The sequence below is a fragment of the Cebus imitator genome, unplaced genomic scaffold (assembly GCF_001604975.1).
Source record: "Cebus imitator isolate Cc_AM_T3 unplaced genomic scaffold, Cebus_imitator-1.0 Scaffold24, whole genome shotgun sequence".
NCBI classification, from domain to species: Eukaryota; Metazoa; Chordata; class Mammalia; order Primates; family Cebidae; genus Cebus; species Cebus imitator.
The window spans coordinates 12,536,551-12,556,429 of NW_016107339.1; the positions used below are offsets into that span (position 1 = coordinate 12,536,551).

A 19,879-nucleotide genomic window follows, 5' to 3' on the forward strand; every position below is an offset into this window, starting at 1 on the left:
ACTGGGCATCATGGTACCTGCCTGTAGTCCCAGCTACTCAGGAGGCTGAGGCTGAAGCAGGAAGATCGCTTGAGCCCAGGAGTTAGAGGCTGCAGTGAGCTATGACTGCACCCCTGTACTCCAGCCTGGGTAACAGAATGAGACCCTGTCTCTAAAAAAGAATAAATAAAATATAAAATTAAGACTTAAAAAATCGTGCTGGCACATAGTAAACAGTGTTAATTTATCATCATAGTTTCCATTTTAAGATGAAGAAACTGAAGCTTACAGCAATTAAATAACGCACCTGAGTTTGGCTGCTCCAAAGACCTTTGCCTTTGCAGCCCTGTGCCTGGAAGCCTCTGTTGCCCACCTTCTGGTGGCTGACCCCTCAATGACTCACAAGCTGCTCAGGGATGGCCTCCAGACCACTTACCCCTCCCCTGCCCCAATTACTGTTGACCCAGCACTCTGCCTTGATCCCTCCTTGGCACTTATCACATCTGAAATTATCTTGTTCATTCAGCAAATGAGCTAATACATAGAGAGCACTGTTACAATTATAAGTTTGCTTGGTTGCTGTCTGTCCCCACAGGAGCAGGGCCCTCACCTGTCTTGTCCACCGCATGGCAGGAGCTCAGGGCCAGCTTCATGGGTGTGTGACCTGCACACTCACCCAGGGTCCTGCACTCAGAAGGGGTTACATTTGCTTTAATGCTCTGCTGTTACTGTCTTGAAATTCTTAACAATATTTTTAGAGACACCCAGGCTAGAGAGCAGTGGTGTAATCATAGCTCACTACAGCCTCTAACTCCTGGGTTCAGAGCAATCAAGCGATCCTCCCACATAGCTAAGATTGCAGGTCCGCACCACCACGTGGATCCGGCTAATTTTTAAAATTTTTTTGAGAGGCAAGGGTCTTGCTTTGTGGCCCAGACTGGTCTCAAACTCCTGGGCTGAAGTGATTCTTCTGCCTCTAAGTAGCTGTGATTACAGGCGCAAGTCATCACGCTCTGTCTTAACAATTTTTTCTCAAAGGGCTTTACATTTTCATTTTGTACTGGGCCCCCGGAAATTATATTGATAGAGTGATCAGGCCTACAGAGCACTGAATCAATGAGTGAGTGAATGAATGAATGAATGAATGAACGAATAAACAAACAAATGAACAAAGAAATAAGCAAGGCTACATTCCAACCATGTCTGTCAGACTCCAAAACCCCACTACTTAGCCACCATGGCCAAACAAGCCTCCACATGGAGGAAGAGAGGTGGGCAGGGCAGTCAGAACCAGGGACAACCACAACCTGACTGAGAAGATGCCAGGGTACAGGGGAAGGGAGCACCTTAGAAGGAAGCATCTGTTTGCGCTTCCTCTGGAGACCAGCGTTCTTCTCAACCTCTCATTGCCCCTGGCATGAAAACCATTTGCTGCCACCTAATGTGACTTTTTGGTTGCCTAAGAGAGAGGGACCTTGGCTCTGTCTTCCAGGACAGATGTGAAGCAGCCAGCTGCTCTTCAAAGCCTCAGCTGTGACAGGGCCTCAGGGAACCCGGCACAGCGCTAGGCGCCAGGACCTTGATAAGTAAATAGATACAATCCTTGTCCTTTGCGCCTCTGGTCTGTCATCAAAACTGCGTGGCTATGAGGTGAGGGTGGAGCAGGGAGGGACTGTTGGGCTGGGAACCTGGTGGGGTTCATCAGCGGAGCTTTCTGGAGGAGGTACCCTTGAGCACCTGGTTTTCCACTCCCCCTGAACTCTCCTTATCTCAGCTAGGCATCACGCATTCTGGTACCCAAAGATTTTTCTTCCTTGGTCTTTACTCCTAACATCTTCAGAACAATTAAAGCCATTCCCATGAAAATCACCCATTGATCTTTCCTCAAATTAAACTCTTCCCTCTCTTTCCCACTGCCACCCCAGAACTGCCTCTGGCTGTTCTTGGAGCCATCCCTGATCTTCTCCCACTCTCCCCAGCATGGTAGACAGAATGTGCTTGTCCAAACTCTCCAGCATTTTCCAACACGTCAGTCAAAGCTCTGGCAGTGGCTCACGCCTGTAATCCCAACACTTTAGGAGGTCAAGGCGGGTGGATCACCTGAGGTCAGGAGTTTTGAGGCCAGCCTGGCCAACGTGGTGAAACCCTGTCTCTACTAAAAGTACAAAAATTAGCTGGGTGTGGTGGCACGTGCCTGTAATCCCAGCTACTTGGGAGGCTGAGGCAGGAGAATAGCTTGAGTCTGGGAGGTGGAGACTGCAGTGAACAGAGATGATGCCATTGCACTCCAGCCTGGGCTACAGAACGTGAATCCGTCTTAAAAAAAAAAAAAAAAAAAAAAAAAAAACCTCTCGTCATCTGTAACTTTGTATACTGGTTATGTACACATCCCCAGATTTGGCAGTCAACTTCTTGAAGGCAGGACTCTCCTGGATTCACCTTTAAAATGCAGGTAGGGCAAGAAGGAGGAGAAGGTTTGGAGGAAGCAAAGTTTTGTACACATTGGACGGTCTTGGCTATATACAGGACGGTGGAGATACACAGGGGGCCTGAGGCTTTCTTATGAAAATGCAGATGGCAGGACAGTCTTTTGAGAACAAAAATCAGTCTACATGGTGATGTAGCTAGAGACATTTAAGAGAAGACTTGGTAAAACAAACATGTTTCAATGGGAGAAAATATTTTGAAATCATATAGTTGTCAAGGAATTAATATCTGGAACACAGAGAGAACTCCTAAAACTCAATAACAAACAAATAAAAAACCAACCCGATTAAAAACAGGTAAAGGACTTGAATAGATACTTCTCTGAAGATATGCAAATGGCTGACAAGCACATAAAAAGATCCTCAATATCACTAATCATTAGAGAAACGCAAATCAAAGCTACATTGAGATACAGCCTCACCCATTAGGATGGTTACTATCAAAAAACCAGAAAATAACGAATGTTCGTAAGGATGTGGAGAAATTGGAACCCTTTTGCACTGGTGGTGGGAGTGAAAAATGGTGCAGCTGCTGTGGAAAGCAGTACGGTAGTTCCTCAAAAAACTTAAAATAGAAATGCCATATGATCCAGCAATTCCACTTCTGAGCACATAGCAAAAGAATTGAAAGCAAGGTCGTGAGATGTTTGCACACCCATGTTCACAGCAGCGTTATTCACGAGGGCTAAAACATGGAAGCAACCCAAGTGTCTATCAAGGGATGCATAAACAAAATGTGCTATATACATGCAACGGAATATTATTCAGCCTTAAAAAGAAAGGACATTCTGACATATGCTACAAAATAAATGAACCTTGAGGCGAAGACATTATGCTAAGCAAAATAAGCCAGTCACAAAAATACTGCAGGATTCCATGATATGAGGTACCTAGAGTAGTCAAAATCAGAGACAAAATAAAATGGTCATTGCCAGGGGGTCGGGGGAGAGGGGGAAATGGGGAAATGGGGATTTGTTGTTTAATGAGTATAGAGTTTCAGTTTTACAAGAATTATGGAGATGGACGGTATGGTGGCCGCACAACATTTCATACCACTGAAATGTACACTTCAAAATGGCTGTCCAGGCACGGTGGCTCATGCCTGTAGTCCCAGCACTTTGGGAGACGGAGGTGGGAGTATCACCTGAGGTCAGGAGTTCGAGACTAGCCTGGCCAACATGATGAAACCCCGACCCTACTAAAAATATAAAACATAGCTGGGCGTGGCAGTGAGCACCTGTAGTCCCAGCTACTCAGGAGGCTGAGGCAGGAGAATCACTTGAACCCAGGAGGCAAAGGTTGTGTCATTTACTGCACTCCAGCCTGGGCAACAGAGCAAGACTCCAACAAAAAAAAAAAAAAAAAAAAATTAAGGCCAGGCATGGCGGCTCACACCTGTAATCCCAGCACTTTAGGAGGCCAAGGTGGGAGGATCACTTGAGTCCAGGAGTTTGAGACCAACACGGACCACATGCCAGGAACTTGTCTTTAAAAAAAAATCGTTAAGATAGTACATTTTGTTATGTGTATTTTACCACACTACAAAATAATAATAAATTGGAAAAAAAAAAAAAAAAAGGTTTTTCTAGGCCGAATCAACCCAGTTGACATTTGCTCAGACTAGAAAACCTGGGCCTCCCAGAGATGTCTGGCTTATGAGGGGTCGGAGGGGGGGCACAGAAGGGATACTAATAGGGGCTGGGCAGAGAGGAACAAGAACTAGGAAGCACTAAAGGAACTGCGGCAGAGTACCAAGGTTAGTGACAGGTACAGGGGCACACATGAACAACGTTCAAACACATCTTCATCCAGTAACCTGTATTTACACGTAAATGTATTGCTTTATGCAAAACAGCAGAGGCCTCGGAGGAGGGTTTTTTAGTCTCAAGCTTCTGCAGTCATTGAAAAAGAGAAGCAAAGCTGTCTCTGGGGTACTCCACGTCGGCCTTGCCCCTGGGAGCTGGGCCGGTTCCAGGAGGACGAAGACTGAATTAGCTCTACCTGCAGAGACAGGCGAGCAGCGCCCCCACCCGGACAGCAGCTGGGCGCCTGCAAAGTCGCGCATGCCCTCCAGGACTCCCGTCCCCCTCCTTAGGAAGGCTGCAAGACTTAGTGCGCAAGCGCCATCCAGCAGCGCCGACTCCTCCCCCAAGGGCGGGAAGCCGCCCATTTGGGGCCCAAAATGGCGGCCAGCCGGTACCGGCGTTTTCTTAAGCTCTGTGAGGAATGGCCAGTGGACGAGACCAAACGGGGCCGGGACTTGGGCGCTTACCTGCGACAGCGGGTGGCACAGGCCTTTCGGGAGGGAGAGAATACCCAGGTGACCGGCGGGGAGGCGGTTGGGACGAGGGGAGGAGAGGACGAGGCAGAGGCGTGGCCAGCGAGCGCGCTAGCGGGTGGGTCTGCGCATGCGCGCGCCCTTCCTTCCAGGCCGCACGTGCGCGCGCCCCCCTTTTTCCCCCAGGGAGCTACTGATAGCGACTCGCCTCCTACTCAGTGCTCTCCCCCGGCTGCCCCTGGAATTGCCGAAGAAGCTTTTTAAAACTCCAGATGGGCCGGGTGCAGTGGTTCACACCTATAATCGCAGCACTCTGAGAGGCCGAGGCTGGAGGATCGCTTGAGCCCAGGAGACCAGCCTGGGTAATATAGTGGGACCTCGTCTCTACAGATCAAAAAACAAAAACTTAAGATGTCTGGGATCGCTCAACCTTAATGATTCAGAATCTAGGAATGGGGTCTTGGCCTCGGTGTTTTTTTGTTTTTTGGTGACGGAGTTTCACTCTTTTCCCCCAGGCTGGAGTGCAATGGCGGGATCTCGGCTTAGTGCAACCTCCGCCTCGCAGGTTCAAGTGATTCTCCTCCTGCCTCACCCTCCCTAGTAGCTGGGATTACAGGCGCCTGCCACCATGCCCAGCTAATTTTTGTATTTGTAGTAAAGACAGGGTTTCACCATGTTGGCCAGGCTGGTCTCGAACTCCTTACTTCAGGTGATCCGCTTGCCTCTGTCTCCCAAAGTGCTGGGATTACAGGCGCGAGCCACTGCGCCCGGCCTTGGCCTCAGTGTTTTAAAAGCTCTCCAGGTGATTCAAGGTGCACACAGAGTTGAGACCCGCAATACCAGTGGCAGCTGGTGACAGCCTCAGCTTTTTGCTTCCGTGTCATGGTACCATTACCTCTCAGTGTTGTGTATTGACTGAGCTGATCCCCAGTTAACTCCTTAGGCCGCCACTAAGCGTTTGCGTTCTTCCTGATCTCCTGTAATCCTGTGCATCAGGTTTGGGTCCTCAGCTCCGGCAACTATGTGTGAGTAGTACTACGCCTACTTTCTGGCTCTCTTCTAGGTTGGTCCTGCAAGCTCTGGGATTCATTCATTCATATAGTTCGTATTTATTGAGCACTTACCATATGCCTGGAACGGGCTAGGGAAACAGTAGTGTTAAACAGGTGAAGCCTTGCCCACATGAAGTTTTACACTGTAGTTCAGGGCACAATAAACAAGTAGGCGTACATAAGACAGAGAAGTACTGTGATCGATGGAAAATAGGGTAGCATGATAAAAGGGTAATGTTATAGTTGGGCGTTTCTGAGGAGATGACACATAGGTGAGACATAAGGCAAGAGGAAGAGCCAGCGATGTACACTTGGTGGGAAGGATATTCCAGGCACTGCACATGTCCAGAGGTAGGAAGCAGAGTGACATGTTCAAGAACAGAAAGCCAGAATGGCTGCAGGATAGTGAGTAAGGTGGAGTTTGCTAAGTGGAGGTCAGGAGCCAGGCGCAGTAGGATATTATCTGCTCTGATTAGGAGTTAGACCTTATCGTAAGACCAGTGAGAAGTACTGGGGATGTTTAGTGAGGGGACTGATGTGCCCTAATTTACTTTTTTTTTTTTTTTGAGACGGAGTTTCGCTCTTGTTGCTCAGGCTGGTGGGTGTGATCTCGGCTCACCACAACCTCTGCTTCCCGGGTTCAAGTGATGCTCGTGCCTCAGCCACCTGAGTAGCTGGGATTACAGGCATGCACCACCATGCCCAGCTAATTTTGTATTTTTAGTAGAGACAGGATTTCTCCGTGTTGGTCAGGCTGGTCTCGAACTCCCAACCTTCAGTAATCCCTCCCACCTCGGCATCCCAAAGTGCTGGGATTACAGATATGAGGCACCACACCCAGCCCTAATTTACTTTTTTAAAAGACTTCTGCTTGTATGTGGTGAGTGGGCTAGAGGGGGTAAGAACAAAAACGAGGCTGGAGAGAAGCTGACTGGTGGTATAAGTGAGAGATGGCGGGTTGGATGAGTATGGCAGCACAGAAGATGGAAGTGGCTGCATTCAGGTTATGTGCAGGTAGCAGGTCGAGTCAGCAGGACTTGCTGATATATGGGATGTGGGATAAAGGGAAAGAGAGGGCCCGGCGTGGGGGCTCGTGCCTGTAATCCCAGCACTTTGGGAGGCCAAGGTGGTTGGATCACCTGAGGTCAGAAGTTCAAGACCAGCCTGACTAACGTGGAGAAACCCTGTCTCTAAAAAAGTAATAATAATAATATTTTTTTTTAATCGGGGGAAAGAGAGTAGCCAAGCATAGCACCTAGATTTTTTTTTGTTTTGGCCTGAGCAACTAGGTCTAAGATAGTGCCATTTACTGAGAGAGGAATAGGTGGATGTAGGAAGAATGTCTTGAGTTCAGTGTTAAACAGGTTAAACTTGAGATGCCAAGTACACTGATTTCCAAGTGGAAATGTCAAGTAGGCAGTGCTATATTTGAGCCGGGGACTCAGGCAAGAGATCAGATATGAAATGAGATACATACACATACTCTGAAGAAATGACTTGTGAAACTTGGCCAAGACCTGTCAAAGCAGGAGCATGGTCTTTTTTTGCAGCTTAGCCCAAAACGGAGCCAAGCCAGCCCACCTCATGGAGCGGGAGCATGCCCAGTGGCATCCCTGTGACTGAACTACTGATTGGCTGGCAACCTGGGGAATGTTTTACCCAGGGCCCTTCCGTCATTCATGGTGGTCTTTACTGGCCCAAAGTGTAAAGATCTTTAAGGCAAGAATCTTATCTAGGCCCAATTCTACAAACCCCGTAAACTTTCTGGCTGTGCTCCCTGCATATTTTTAGCATGAGCTTCCTGAAAATAGAGATGATGCCAATTTTATCTTTTCCTCCCTCCCCTACCAGTGTCTAGCATAGTTCTTGGCCCATAAAAAATGCTCAGTAAACGTCTGAATGAATAGATAAGTAAATAGTTGGTTATGGCACATGAGACAACGATTATTTGAATATCGTTTCAGATGTAGCAGAACTAGATGGAAGGAAGTTGTGAAGAGTAGAAAGGGAATATTTGTGTGTCCTGAGTGGTAAGAATTGATTTGAGAGCTTACTGTATGGGGAAATTGCAGGATCTATGGAAGAAGGCCATAACCGGGTCCTCGCCTCCAAGGAGCTTACAGTTGGGCCATCAGAGCCTTGATCCTTGGCGAGGCGAGAGAGCATTACGTTCACTTGCTTATTAGTGTAACAGGAGCCAGCAAAGGGGGAAAGAGTTTTCTGTTTTGGAGTTGTCATCCTTTGTCATCTCCTAGGGAAATCGTTCCTGATCGGTCAAAGGCCCACACAGGTTTGAGTCCCAGCTATAGATGCAAGTCATGCTCCATTGATGATTCTGTAGCGGCCGATGAATGCATTCTTGGTAGAGTGAATCAGGGCATCACCATGGCAGAAGGTGCATTACTCAGGACCACTGTTGTGGTACCTCATCCTAATGTCACCTGAGAATGCACCTGAGCTTAGTAAACCTTTGTGATAATTTTTGAAGGGTGCAGCCCCTCGCTGGAGTTGGAAACACTACTGTGAGTCACTCCTGCTGACACTCCTAGATCATTTATAAAGACCTTGAGAAAGAAAGGTGATTCTGGTAGGCTCTTCATTAAACTGGCAGCAGGAGGTGGGGATTAGATCCAGTTGACTGACTAGTATGGAGCTCCCTCTTGGTTGTGGACTTGGGGGGACAGTAGCTCTGCTCATGCCATCTTTCCATTCCTGTAGAGGATAGAGGCAGTCAGTCCTCTCAGCCTCTTGGCTTCCTTGGTCCTAACAGTCACCCCGAAAGGTGCACAGCACACCTTTGTGTATTAATCTCATTTAATCCTTATTGCAGCTGAGTGGTAGCCATTACTGCTCCCATTTTACAGATGGGGAAACAAATCAGAAACATAAGACAACGCACTGAGGGCTCTCTAGCCATAAGAGACAAGCCAAGTGAGAAACAGACCCAGCCCTCCTGGCCCTGGTATGCGCCGTCTCCTGGGCTGCTGTTCCAAGTTATTGTTAGGACAATCTCTTTTTTTTTTTTTGAGACAGAGTTTCGCTCTTGTTACCCAGGCTGGAGTGCAGTGGCGCGATCTCGGCTCACCACAACCTCCGCCTCCTGGGTTCAGGCAATTCTCCTGCCTCAGCCTCCTGAGTAGCTGGGATTACAGGCACGCACCACCATGCTCAGCTGATTTTTTGTATTTTTAGTAGAGATGGGGTTTCACCATGTTGACCAGGATGGTCTCGATCTCTTGACCTCGTGATCCACCCGCCTCGGCCTCCCAAAGTGCTGGGATTACAGGCGTGAGCCACCGCGCCCGGCCAGGACAATCTCTTGTTCCATGAACGTCAAGCCACTTCCTTCCCCTGGTTGCCTGTTCAAACCTTTTTGTGCCATAGATAGTTTGGGCAGCAGATGGAACCCCCTGTGTTTGCCCACCTATTCTTTGCCCCAGCCACTACCAGTGCAGATGGGAAGAAAGGTGGTCCTCGGTGGGACCCCAGGCAGAGAAGAGCCAGGTTCACTAGAGGGTAAAGTAATAATTAATACTCAAAACCAGAGCACAAAAACCACTGCCTCTGTTTATTCCACCTCACATTGCCCTCTGGGGAGTCTCATGGTCCACCCGAAACCTACCAAGTGGGGAGGTGGTGGTGGGAGCAGGAACACACATAACTCCTCTCACCCCCCATATCCTTTTGTGTAGTTTTATAAAGTCAGTGTTTATAGGCTTTGCCCCTTTTGAATACAGTTTTTCTAAGAACACGTGTTTCCTACAGCGCTGGAGCTTAATAAAAGAATCACAGCGTGCGGGAAGATGGCAAAACAACTGTAATTGTTGACTTAACAATAGGGAAAGGAACAGGTCTTTCTAATGAGTTCATTAGGTGCTTCCTAAAAGAGCCGGGACGGCACACCAGCACCCACTTATGTAGCACGGGGTGCAGCTCCAAGGGGCGGCCTGCAAGAGCTGCTGCCCAGGAAGGGGCTCGCCCACCCGGGAGTTCTAATTGTATCCAAGTTTAATGATAACTGGCCCAGTTTGAAAAAAGTTAAACTTTGTCTTGGGTTTTTAATAATGTAAATGATATTTCCACCTTCTCAGAGGAGAATTCAAAGGTCTTTTTGTAATTCTGTTTTCTCAGTCATGCAGCTGAGGCCTGGTCTTTGACATTCCTCAGCGTGGCAGGAGCTAGCTCCCAAGCTGCCTGGCACATGCTGGCCACAGTGAGGCCATCTCAACATTGCTCACCCCCACTTATGGGCCCCCTGAAGTCATGTTTTTGCAGAGAATCCTAAGAACAGATTATCCTATTTTTAGTTGTGTATTGAGCCCATCGAAAAACAGGAGTTGTGAGGAGAATCATCTCTAAGAGGGAATGCAAACATCTCCATCTTTTTTCCTCTCCCAATTCTGAAGTCGCCCTGCGAGCTAGGATAGTATCCACACTAAGGGGTGGTGTTTCTCTCTGCATATGTGAAGACGCAGTGCTCCTCCGGAAGGGAGAAATTCTTGGCCACTTTTGGTGCATCATTACTTTATTCAGAGATCTTTGGGATCTGCCTGTTGCCTCCTGGACAGGTGGCAGGCAACTTTCTGAGAGCTACAATGCCTCTGATCCTTGGTCCCAGCCTGCGGTTCCAGCCTTGCCTCTCACCCACCCCAACCCAAGCCCCAGGCTCAGCAAGGGTGTCCTCCCATGGCCTCCCAAACTGGCCATGGTACAAACGGTTCTGAACCTTTGAGGCAAGTGCACTGTGAGTCACCCGACCCTTGCAACCCAATAAAACCCAGACACAGTTTGTAAAGAACTGGGTGGCTTCCCAGGCTTTTGGAGCCTTCCCTGGGTTCCCCTTAAAAACCTTGCCTGCCTAAAACACCCTTGTCCTGTGCGTCATCGTGCCTCGTTCTCATTTCTGGTCCCTGTGTCATTCATGCCCAGGTTGGCACTCCTCAGTCTGTGCACTGTTGCTGCAGTGAAACTCAACCCTTCCCCGCCACACCTCCCTGGCAGCCCAGCCTGGTACCCAGCTCCCACCTCGAGTCTCCCGCAGCGGCCCGTGCTCTGCAGCTCTGGCTCTCGCTTGCACGCTGCCCTGGGCAGGGTTGGTTTCTAATGCCTGTATATCTTGTCTCCGCAGTGTGTCTGCCAGCTTCTCCTCAGCCGGCCTGGGTCTTCTTCTTAGTGACACCTCACACTCCCCTCGTGGAGCACTCTCTCTATAGTAGGTGCTTAAGAAATACATTTTCAACTCAATTGAAGGGAATAGGCTCCCATAACAGAATGAACTCATTTCAGAAGTTCATTACCAAGTCTTGAAAACCTTTTTTTTTATAGATCCTCCTGGACTGAATCCAGCTCTACCTTAATTAGCAAAGCAATTTGCAACACCCTTTCCCAAAAGTGCTTATGTGTCCCTTTGTGTGACTAGAATAAGGGCCGCTGTACCACTTGCTGTCACCACCCAAAATTCAATTTTGAAAATCGAAATGGGTGCCTGCGGCACTGATGTAGATTTGTATGTATATAAGTTTAATATGGTAAAGAGAAATTTACTGATGACTGAGCAGGGGAAATGCAAAAGGAGCAAAAACAGAGCCACAGAGGACACTCGTCAGATGAACATCTATTTTATTCACATTTCGGGAGCAGTGCTGAATTTTTCATCATGTCCCCACTGCTATCTTTTTCAAACCCAGCACTGCGATTAGTCCTAAAACTTCCATGATCTCATTAGGTGTGAATGCAAAATCAGGTAATTTAAAGCTTGTATTAAGAATAGTTCTGAAAATGCACAGTCCATTTCATCAGAAAAACTGCCTTTCAGGACTCAGGAATGTTGATGCTGGAGTCTGTGAATAAAGTGTAAGGTATAGGAAAGTGGTGAGGCTTCCGGAATCTGACAGATGTCTCCATCGACATCCTTTTAAGTAGTAAGCATGACTGTGTTTTAATTGCTGAACTTGAGTTCTCTGTGGCTAGGATCTTAGCATTGACAAGGACTCCGCCACTCCTCAGGCGGTAAGAACTTGGCCAGAAATGGGCATATCTCACACTCCTTTTGCACCCTCGGCTGCCTTCTGACCTCAGACGGGAAGCTGTCTGGCAAGTCTGATTTTAGGACTCAGGTGTTTGCTCTTTTTTCTCAGATTACGATTGAGTCCAGGAATTCTGGGAACTCTCTAGGAGACTATCTCTTTCACGCTGAGGAAGCTTAAGAGATGAGGGCACCTGAGGGTCACTTTGCTTTTTACACTTAGACTTTGTGCACTTTGCTCTTACAGGAGCAGCGCTCTACAAGGGTGACCCACTCGCTGTGCCCCTCCCGTCTGTCCTGCTGCCCATCAGGGATGGGAATAGATGGCAAGGAAGGACAGTACCCTCCTCACCCACTTGAGGGTGTGGTATAAGGTCGCTGAGCAGCCTACTGCTGACTTCTCACTGCTAGAGAAGTTGGAGCAGGAAGGGAAGTTGAGTTGACAGGTGTCTGAGGGTGCGGCTCTGGTCAGAATGCAGGTTTACCAGGAAGCAGTGTTGGGAGCCCAGGAGAGAGGCAGAGGCTGTGGGAGGAAAACTAATCAGCCCGTGGACTCCTTTCCTAAGAGCTTGGTTGGGAAGGTGGTGGGGATGGTGGCAGGAAGGGAAGGTCCAGATAAGTGGTCACCAGGTGAAGCCCAGGTGCAGCAAGTAGCTGCTCACTTGGCAGACCATGGAGAGCTCAGTGACCACTGAGAGCCATTAGGGTCAGTCAGGAGTGAAGCCTCGGCAGTTTCTCATCCGTCCTCACTTCTGCCTCCAGTGCCAGGCTCGGCAGTGCACGTCAGCCACGCTGATCCACTGATAACATGCTGACCCATTCCCTGGCACTGGCTCTACCTGGTCCTGTGCCTGGAGCGCCCCCACTCCTTGCGGGTACATGCGCCCATCCTCAGCCGCTCATTCTCCAGCACGTCCTGCCTGGCTCCACAGGCCCACAGCCTCTTGTACATGCCGCTTCGTTCCACTCGCACCAGGGTGGTCCTGAACTGTTGTGTCTTTCCCCTCTCACTTCATGAGACAGGCCAGTGTTTACTGCAACTCTTCACTACTAATAACTGTCACAAAAACTAATCACTCACGTTTATCAGTGTTCCAGGCCCGGAATTGAGAGCAGCCCAAGCATTACCTCATTTATCCTCACACCACCCTGCGAAGTAGGGGCTATTATTATCTTTTCCTTTAAAAGAAAGGTTAAGTTGGCCAGTATGCTTCCAAAATGTTCAGTGCATGAAAGATAAAGGCCGAGGAACTGTCCCAGATTAAAGGAGACTAAAAGGTACATGACAGGTAAATGCAGCAGGACATCCTGTTTTTCCATCGATGATTATTGAGACAATTGACAAAATTGGAATATGGACTGTGCATTAGATAATAGTGTTGTGTCGATGTTCAGTGGCCTGAATTTGATCGTTGAACTCTGGTTATGTAAGAGAATGTTCTTAGGAAATGCACACTGAAATACGGGGTGAAGGGGCATTATGCTCCTACTTTCAAGTGGATCAGAAGAAAGATATGTATGTACAGACATAGAGAAAGAAAGCAACTGTGGAAACTTTTTTTTTTAAGTGTGTTTCATAGAGAAAGAGTGAGTGGTTTGCCTGACATCCCATGGCTGATAAGTGATGGTACCAGGATTCAACCCAGGCAGCTTGACTCCACTGCTCCCTATAGCCTTGGAGATACTTCACCCAAGCATCCCCTGCTCATGCATGGGCCAAGCATGCTGGAAGGTCTCCATGAATGTCTGTTAAATTTATAGGCTGGGCACAGTAGCTCACGCCTGTAATTCCAGCACTTTGGGAGGCCGAGGCAGATGGATCATGAGGTCCAGAGTTTGAGACCAGCCTGGCCAATATGGCAAAACCCCATCTCTACTGGAAATATAAAAATTAGCCGGGCCTGGTGGCAGGGGCCTGTACCAGCTGCTCGGAAGGCTGAGGCAGGAGAATCACTTGAACCTGGAAGGCGGAGGTTGCAGTGAGCCGAGATTGTGCCATTACACTTCAGCCTGGGTGACAAGAGCAAGACTCTGTCTCAAAAAATGTGTGTGTGTGTGTGTGTGTGTTGTGTGTATGAGCACATCTACACAAGTATGAAGAGAGAAAGCAAAAGAAGTACACTGTTTTCTTTTGAACTAAATATTGTTGTGCACAGAAAACTTTGTGCCAGTATAATTTTCTTTTTCCTTTTGTGTCTTTTACTTCCTGTCCTTCTGTCTTCTGTGTTAGCTCTTGGTTATGCGTGTCCTGCTGAAGAAAAATGTTCCACATGTGTTCGTGCAAAGCATGTGTGCAGAATTCTATTCTAGCTGGACTTTCCCTGGAAGAGCTGACCAGCAGCAAGGAGGCACCAGCCTCAAAGTTCTCCATTCGTGCTGTTCACTCAGATAATGACTTTGATTATTACACTGACCACCTCCTCAGGCCATAATCCTTCCTCTCCTGATGTATCTAGCTGAACATTCTCATGATGTTCAACCTGAACCCAGGAATGGATCAGGTAGAACTAAATGATGGATCGCCTTTTTGTTTGCTATAAAGTGAGGACCTCATTTGACATGCACAGAGAGTCAGAAGTGGAGCTGCCTATAAAAGTGCTTTACTACTGATTTATTTATGCTCTGCCTTCTCCAAGGAAGGATTTAAGTTAGGAAAAAATCTTTCATTTGAATTCTAGGGAAAAAAATGTAAAAGAGAAAGTTTGGTTCTGGGGAGCTTTTCAGAATTCTTGGCAGGAAAATGTAAAGGGAAGGAACTATACATAAACAATAGCAAGGACAGAGTAAAGGGAAAATTTTTAAAGGTGTGAAAGGGAAAAGACCACGTCTCATCTGTGTGCTGCCTGTCTTCCTGAGGATGTCCAGCAGGGGCAGCACTGTCTCTGGCACTAGATTTACTTATTTCTCCCTTTCCATGGAAGGCCTTGGTGTTCTGGGCCATCTCCTTTCTAGCAGACCTAACTGGGGTCCTGTCTTGGTTCTCCTCAGCTCACCCGTTTCATCTTAAATGTTGCCTTCTTCGTGTTTCTTTCCTTCTTGTAGAGTTTCAGCAAACTCAGATTTTTTTTTTTTCTTTTTTTTTGTCTTTCCTAAAAGAATTTGATTTGAGGCCAGGCATGGTGGCCAATGCCTCTTATCCCAGCACTCTGGGAGGCTGAGGTGGGCAGATCACCTGAGGTCAGGAGTTCGAGACCAGCCTGGCCAACATGGCAAAACCCCATCTTTACTAAAAAATACAAAAATTAGCTGGGTGTGGTGGTGCATGCCTGTGATCCCAGCTATTCTGGATGCAGAGGCTGGAGAATCGCTTGGACCTGGGAGGTGGAGGTTGCAGTGAGCCGAGATTGTGCCACTGCCCTCCAGCCTGGCTGGGTGACAGAGTGAGACTCTGTCTCAATTAAAAAAAAAAAAAAAAAAGAATCTGCTGGTCTGGCCTGAAGCATCCTAGGGGATTCCTGCCTCCTCTTTCTTGCTGAAGGCATCTCCTCCCCCAGGAAGGCCTGCCCTTCCTTCTGCTTGCTGACCCCTGTGCTTCCTTCAGAACCTAGCATCATCTCACTTCCTTCATGCACTGACCACTTGAGCGTGTGGGGACTCCCTGGCTGAATCCCTGCAGCCCACCCTGCCCAGCACCCGCTGTGTTAGGCACACCCCCAACCTTAGGTTTCTATTGTGGCATCTCCCACTGCAGCTGGTGTGGTGGCTTACAAGTCACAGATGATCAACAAATGCTTGTTTGCTGGTTAATTGATCTGATTCTTCTGCAGGTTGGGGAGCTGATGAGGCAGAGCTATGCCTCCAAAAAGTGGTTTCTAATAGCAGAGCTGTAGTCCAGGTTTGCTTCCCACAGAGTGGAGAAGCCAGTGCTAGCTGCAGGCCTGCTTCATGTGAATGCCTTATTAAGTATGGTCTTTCCTCAAGGTACAGACACTGTGGGAGGCAGGACTCCTTTGCTTACCTCCTTGGGGATTCTTTGCTTTTCAGATTGCAGAGCCTGAGGCCTGTGATCAGATGTACGAGAGCTTAGCGCGACTCCATTCAAACTACTACAAACACAAGGTGAGTGGGTCACCTTGCATACCCCCAGCTTTCTGACAGGACAGCTAATAAGAATGAGTGAAAATCTTGATTATGTAATGTGTTTTGTAAAGAATCGGGTTTGCTGTTTTCAAATGAAACCAGTAATTTCAACCAAGCGAACAGAGGTGCCTGGTAGAGGCTTTTAGGCCACCTAAATAAAAGCTATTTAAAATTGTGAATATAGGGAATAGGGAAAAAAAACAAAACCAATTATGAATAGAAGTCATGTATTTGATATGCCAGTGCGTGCTCCTGGGAGTATCTGACAGCCATTGGATTTATACCTATTTTCCCATCCACGCTGATGAAACTGACACCTCCCTGCACTCTGGTGATAAAGATGGGATGATTGGGAATGTGCCCTCCTTTTCCAGAGCTGGACCCCAGCGTGATTACTGTTAAATTCCATTTAGAGTGGTTTTTCCTAGACTCAAAAAATATGTTCTGTAACTCCACAAATATATGTGGCCATATGCCCATGTGGAAAATGGATTTTTTCTAAATCCTCCCTACTAACATGTGGTCCATGAGCAGCAGTTTGGGCATCACCTGGGAGCTGGTTAGAAATGCAGAATCGGGGGCCCTGCCCATACCTGCGTTTTCCAGAGAGGACTCATGGGCACGTTGAAGTTGGAGCTGCGTCCTGGAGACTGTACTGGCTCTTGCAAAGCCAAGTCTTGACCTCAAGGTGGCGCTGCTCCTCTTGCTAGGCCTCCTGGCCTCTGGTTGCCCAGGGCCCAAGTGAACCGCAGTTAGAGAGCAGAGCTTGTGTGCTGATCTGTCTCCTCCCTTCTCTTCCTCTCTACCCCTGTGACCAGTACCCTCGCCCCAGAGAAACCAGCTTCAGTGGCCTGTCGTTGGAAGAGTACAAGCTGATCCTGTCTACAGGTAATGAAAGCACAGTTTTCTCATTGCTTTGCACATGATTCTCGGAGTTTGAGTGGCCAAGGGGAATTGTCTAAGAAGACAGCTTTGCTTGATGGAAAGTCCTGTAGAACAGCCCAGAGGAAATTCTGAAGCTATAGGCCTCATGCATTTTGACCATATACTGTGGAGAAGGTCAAAGGCGTTATTTAAAAAGGAAATCTATCTTTAGTGCTTTTAAATTCAAGGCTGGGCAGCAGGGAACAGGGGACTACTTCGACATATTTGCCAAATGGAAGTAGTTGAAATCAAGATGGAAGGAAAATAATTTTATTTTTATGGTCCTAAGAGGGCTTTATAAACAATGAAAGTTTTAATTAAAACAAAAAGCCATTCAATAAATGTGTTTGGGGATATCCGCCGAAGAGTTATCTGACCCAGGGGACGTGGTCTGTGGCTTAGATGAGTTTAACTAGGTATGTTTTCGAGTCATTGAAAGACTGTGATGAACAAGAAAGGAAACACCCTGCCAAGCCCGTCCTTTCCCTGCCTCCCTGTCTCCATTGTCCCCAAGGAGGGAGGCAGGAGAGCCAGGGCTGAAGTCGGCAGGTACTGGAAAATTACTATTTTTGTTGCCAAGTATATTATATGCAAAAATAGGCTAACCCTTTCTGGGAGGGCATGGCCCTGAAACATTTCCTGCTGGTATTCTAGAAATGTGTCTTCTTCTAATGGCAGCCTTCAGCTACTTAGTTTTGAGGATATGGGCTTCTAGAAGACACTCTTCTGAGATTAAAACCTGGTGGTCTGACCTGCTGTTACGTGTCAACTCTAACCCTATTTTTATTCTAGTACTCGCCAGAAAATGGGGGTAAAGATATTTTGGCCAGGCAGACTCACTTTATTGGCAGTTTATTTTCATGTGTAAATTTACTCCTGTATCCCTGGGTCCATGTAATTAACAGCATTGATGCTCATTATTGCAAGGGCCCTGGAGAGTTTGAGCAAAGTTTGAGCTTGAAGTGAGGGTGGAAGTAAGTTCCGGAGGCCCTGCCTCTGCCCTCTGTCTGTTCGCCCCAGGGCCGCCTCTGCAAGCAGGTAGCTGGCAGCAATGAAGGCCCGTCCCCGCCACTGGTCCGCGCTGCAGCTTGTTCTGGCTGTGAGTTTAGTTCCAGGAAATTTGCTGAGAATTTGTTTTCACAGCAAGCCTCATATTTTTGTTGCAAATTGCATGGAGTAAGCTTACCAAATGTCTCCTCTGCCAGGACAAGAAAAGACCTGCAGCACCTTGTAGTGAGAGGCTTTGAGGGCCTGGCGAGTCTGAAAGGTGCTGTGTTCTGGGTCACGCGTGTGTCCACCCTGGGATTGAGGTCATGGAAGGCGCTAAAGGGAGGCCTCGGGGCTTGGAGGTGGATGAGGATCCCTCAGTGACCTAGACTTCTGGAAGAGCCCGATAGCACGGGCTTTTTTCTGTTACCTTTTTTGGTCAGAAAAGATACTCTTTTTTTTCTCCAGTAGTTTTGTTAACATGAAAATTCAGGGTGGGAAAGCCAAACAATATTATATGAATATCTAAAATTTAACATAAACATAAAATTAGATTTCATGGAACATTAGCCCTAGAGACTTGAGACAAATGATTCCGTACTGGGGGTGATTTTGGCCCTCAGGGGACGTGGCAATGTCTGGAGACATTTTTAGTTGTCACAACTGGTGCTGGGGGCAGCAGTGCTACTGGTGTTAGTGGGTAGAGGCCAAGATGCTTCAACACAGCCCTCAGTGATGCACAGGCCAGCCACAAAAATATCATCTGGCCCAAAGTGTTGGTAGTGCCAAGGCCGAGAAACTCTGCTTTGGCTCTGGCTGTGGGGAGGAAAGTTTGCTTTCTTAAACCAGAGCCCCTCCTGCCTGCATTGGGGTGAAGACGGCTGCCTTTTCACAGAGTGCAGACTGTGTGCCAAGAAAGTTACTTCCATGATTTTCTTTAATGCTTACAACTTTGGGGGTACCTGTGGTTTTTTATTTTCTTTTTCACCCGTCCCCAAATTGTCTGCAGATGTGTTTTTATTTTCATTTTACAGATGAGGAACTCGAGGCGAAGAGGGTTAAATGATTTGCTTGAGGGGACCCAGAGTGGGAGGTGATGGGCTGGGATTCGGGCCCCAGTCCGTCTGCCTCCTGGTGCCTGCTCAACTCCACCACATGTGCTGGGCCCACACACCAGGATTCAAATCCCTGCTCCACTTCCCAGCGGGGCAACCTCAGCAAATTACCTCTCCCCCTGCCTCAGTTTCCACACCTGAAGAATTGAGACAAGAAGGGCTGCATGGAGCAGGCCAAATTTTGCGATGAAGCATCTGGTCCTGTGGGCTGCGCAGCGGACAGCACAGGGCCATTTCTTTGCCCTCATATGGAGCAGGGCAACGAGCAGAACACCCCACTTTGATGCCAAGGTTGAGGGGAGGGGGAAAGACCGCTGAGAGCATGCTGGGCACAGGACCTGGCACACAGTGCTCAGTCACCGCGAGCGGTCACTTCTGTTACCCTGTTTGATCTGCTCTTCAGAAGCTGCGTCTGCACTTCCTTTTTTCAGGAACACTGTGTGAAAACTAAGGCATGTTTGTGTCGGGAAAGCCCCGGGGTCCAGCCTGTGTCATCAAGTTTTAGACTTCAGTCCCTCTCTCTTTTTGTCCTCCCCCCTCGCAGACACCTTGGAAGAGCTTAAAGAAATGGATAAAAGCTTGTGGAAGAAACTGCAGGAGAAGTTTGCCTCTAAGGATCCTGAGGAGAAGCCTAAGGCCTGAGCTCTCTCGCCCTCATACCTAGGTGTGGAGTCTTGTGCGTTGCCATCATCAATAAAACTGCCCATTTCCCCCTAACCTTCCGCTTTGGGAATCTCCTCTAGCCTTCCCAAAAAGGAAGCCCTTGCTGCTCTAAAGAAAGTTTCAGCCTGAGAAGGGATGCTGATTGAGCTGTCTGCTGTGACTGCTGGCAAGGTTGGGAAATCTCCTGGGGAGAGGAAACGCAGGTTTCCCTCTGAGCCTGACAGGGGAGGGTAGTGGGGCCTCAGCACAAGGTGCTTCCTGCACGGCCACAGGAGCCCCACCCTCCAGCA

At 48.1% G+C, this 19,879-nt stretch overlaps 1 protein-coding gene across 1 annotated transcript; it reads left to right on the forward strand.

Moving 5' to 3' along the window:
* Positions 1-4,582: 4,582 nt before the first annotated feature.
* On the forward strand, positions 4,583-19,721 carry LOC108300033 (ubiquinol-cytochrome-c reductase complex assembly factor 2). The gene is made up of 4 exons (XM_017522648.2): positions 4,583-4,785; positions 15,805-15,879; positions 16,719-16,788; positions 19,471-19,721. Exons 1-4 carry the CDS (start codon positions 4,648-4,650, stop codon positions 19,566-19,568), a joined length of 381 nt encoding a protein of 126 aa, XP_017378137.1. The 5' UTR covers positions 4,583-4,647; the 3' UTR covers positions 19,569-19,721.
* Positions 19,722-19,879: the final 158 nt, after the last annotated feature.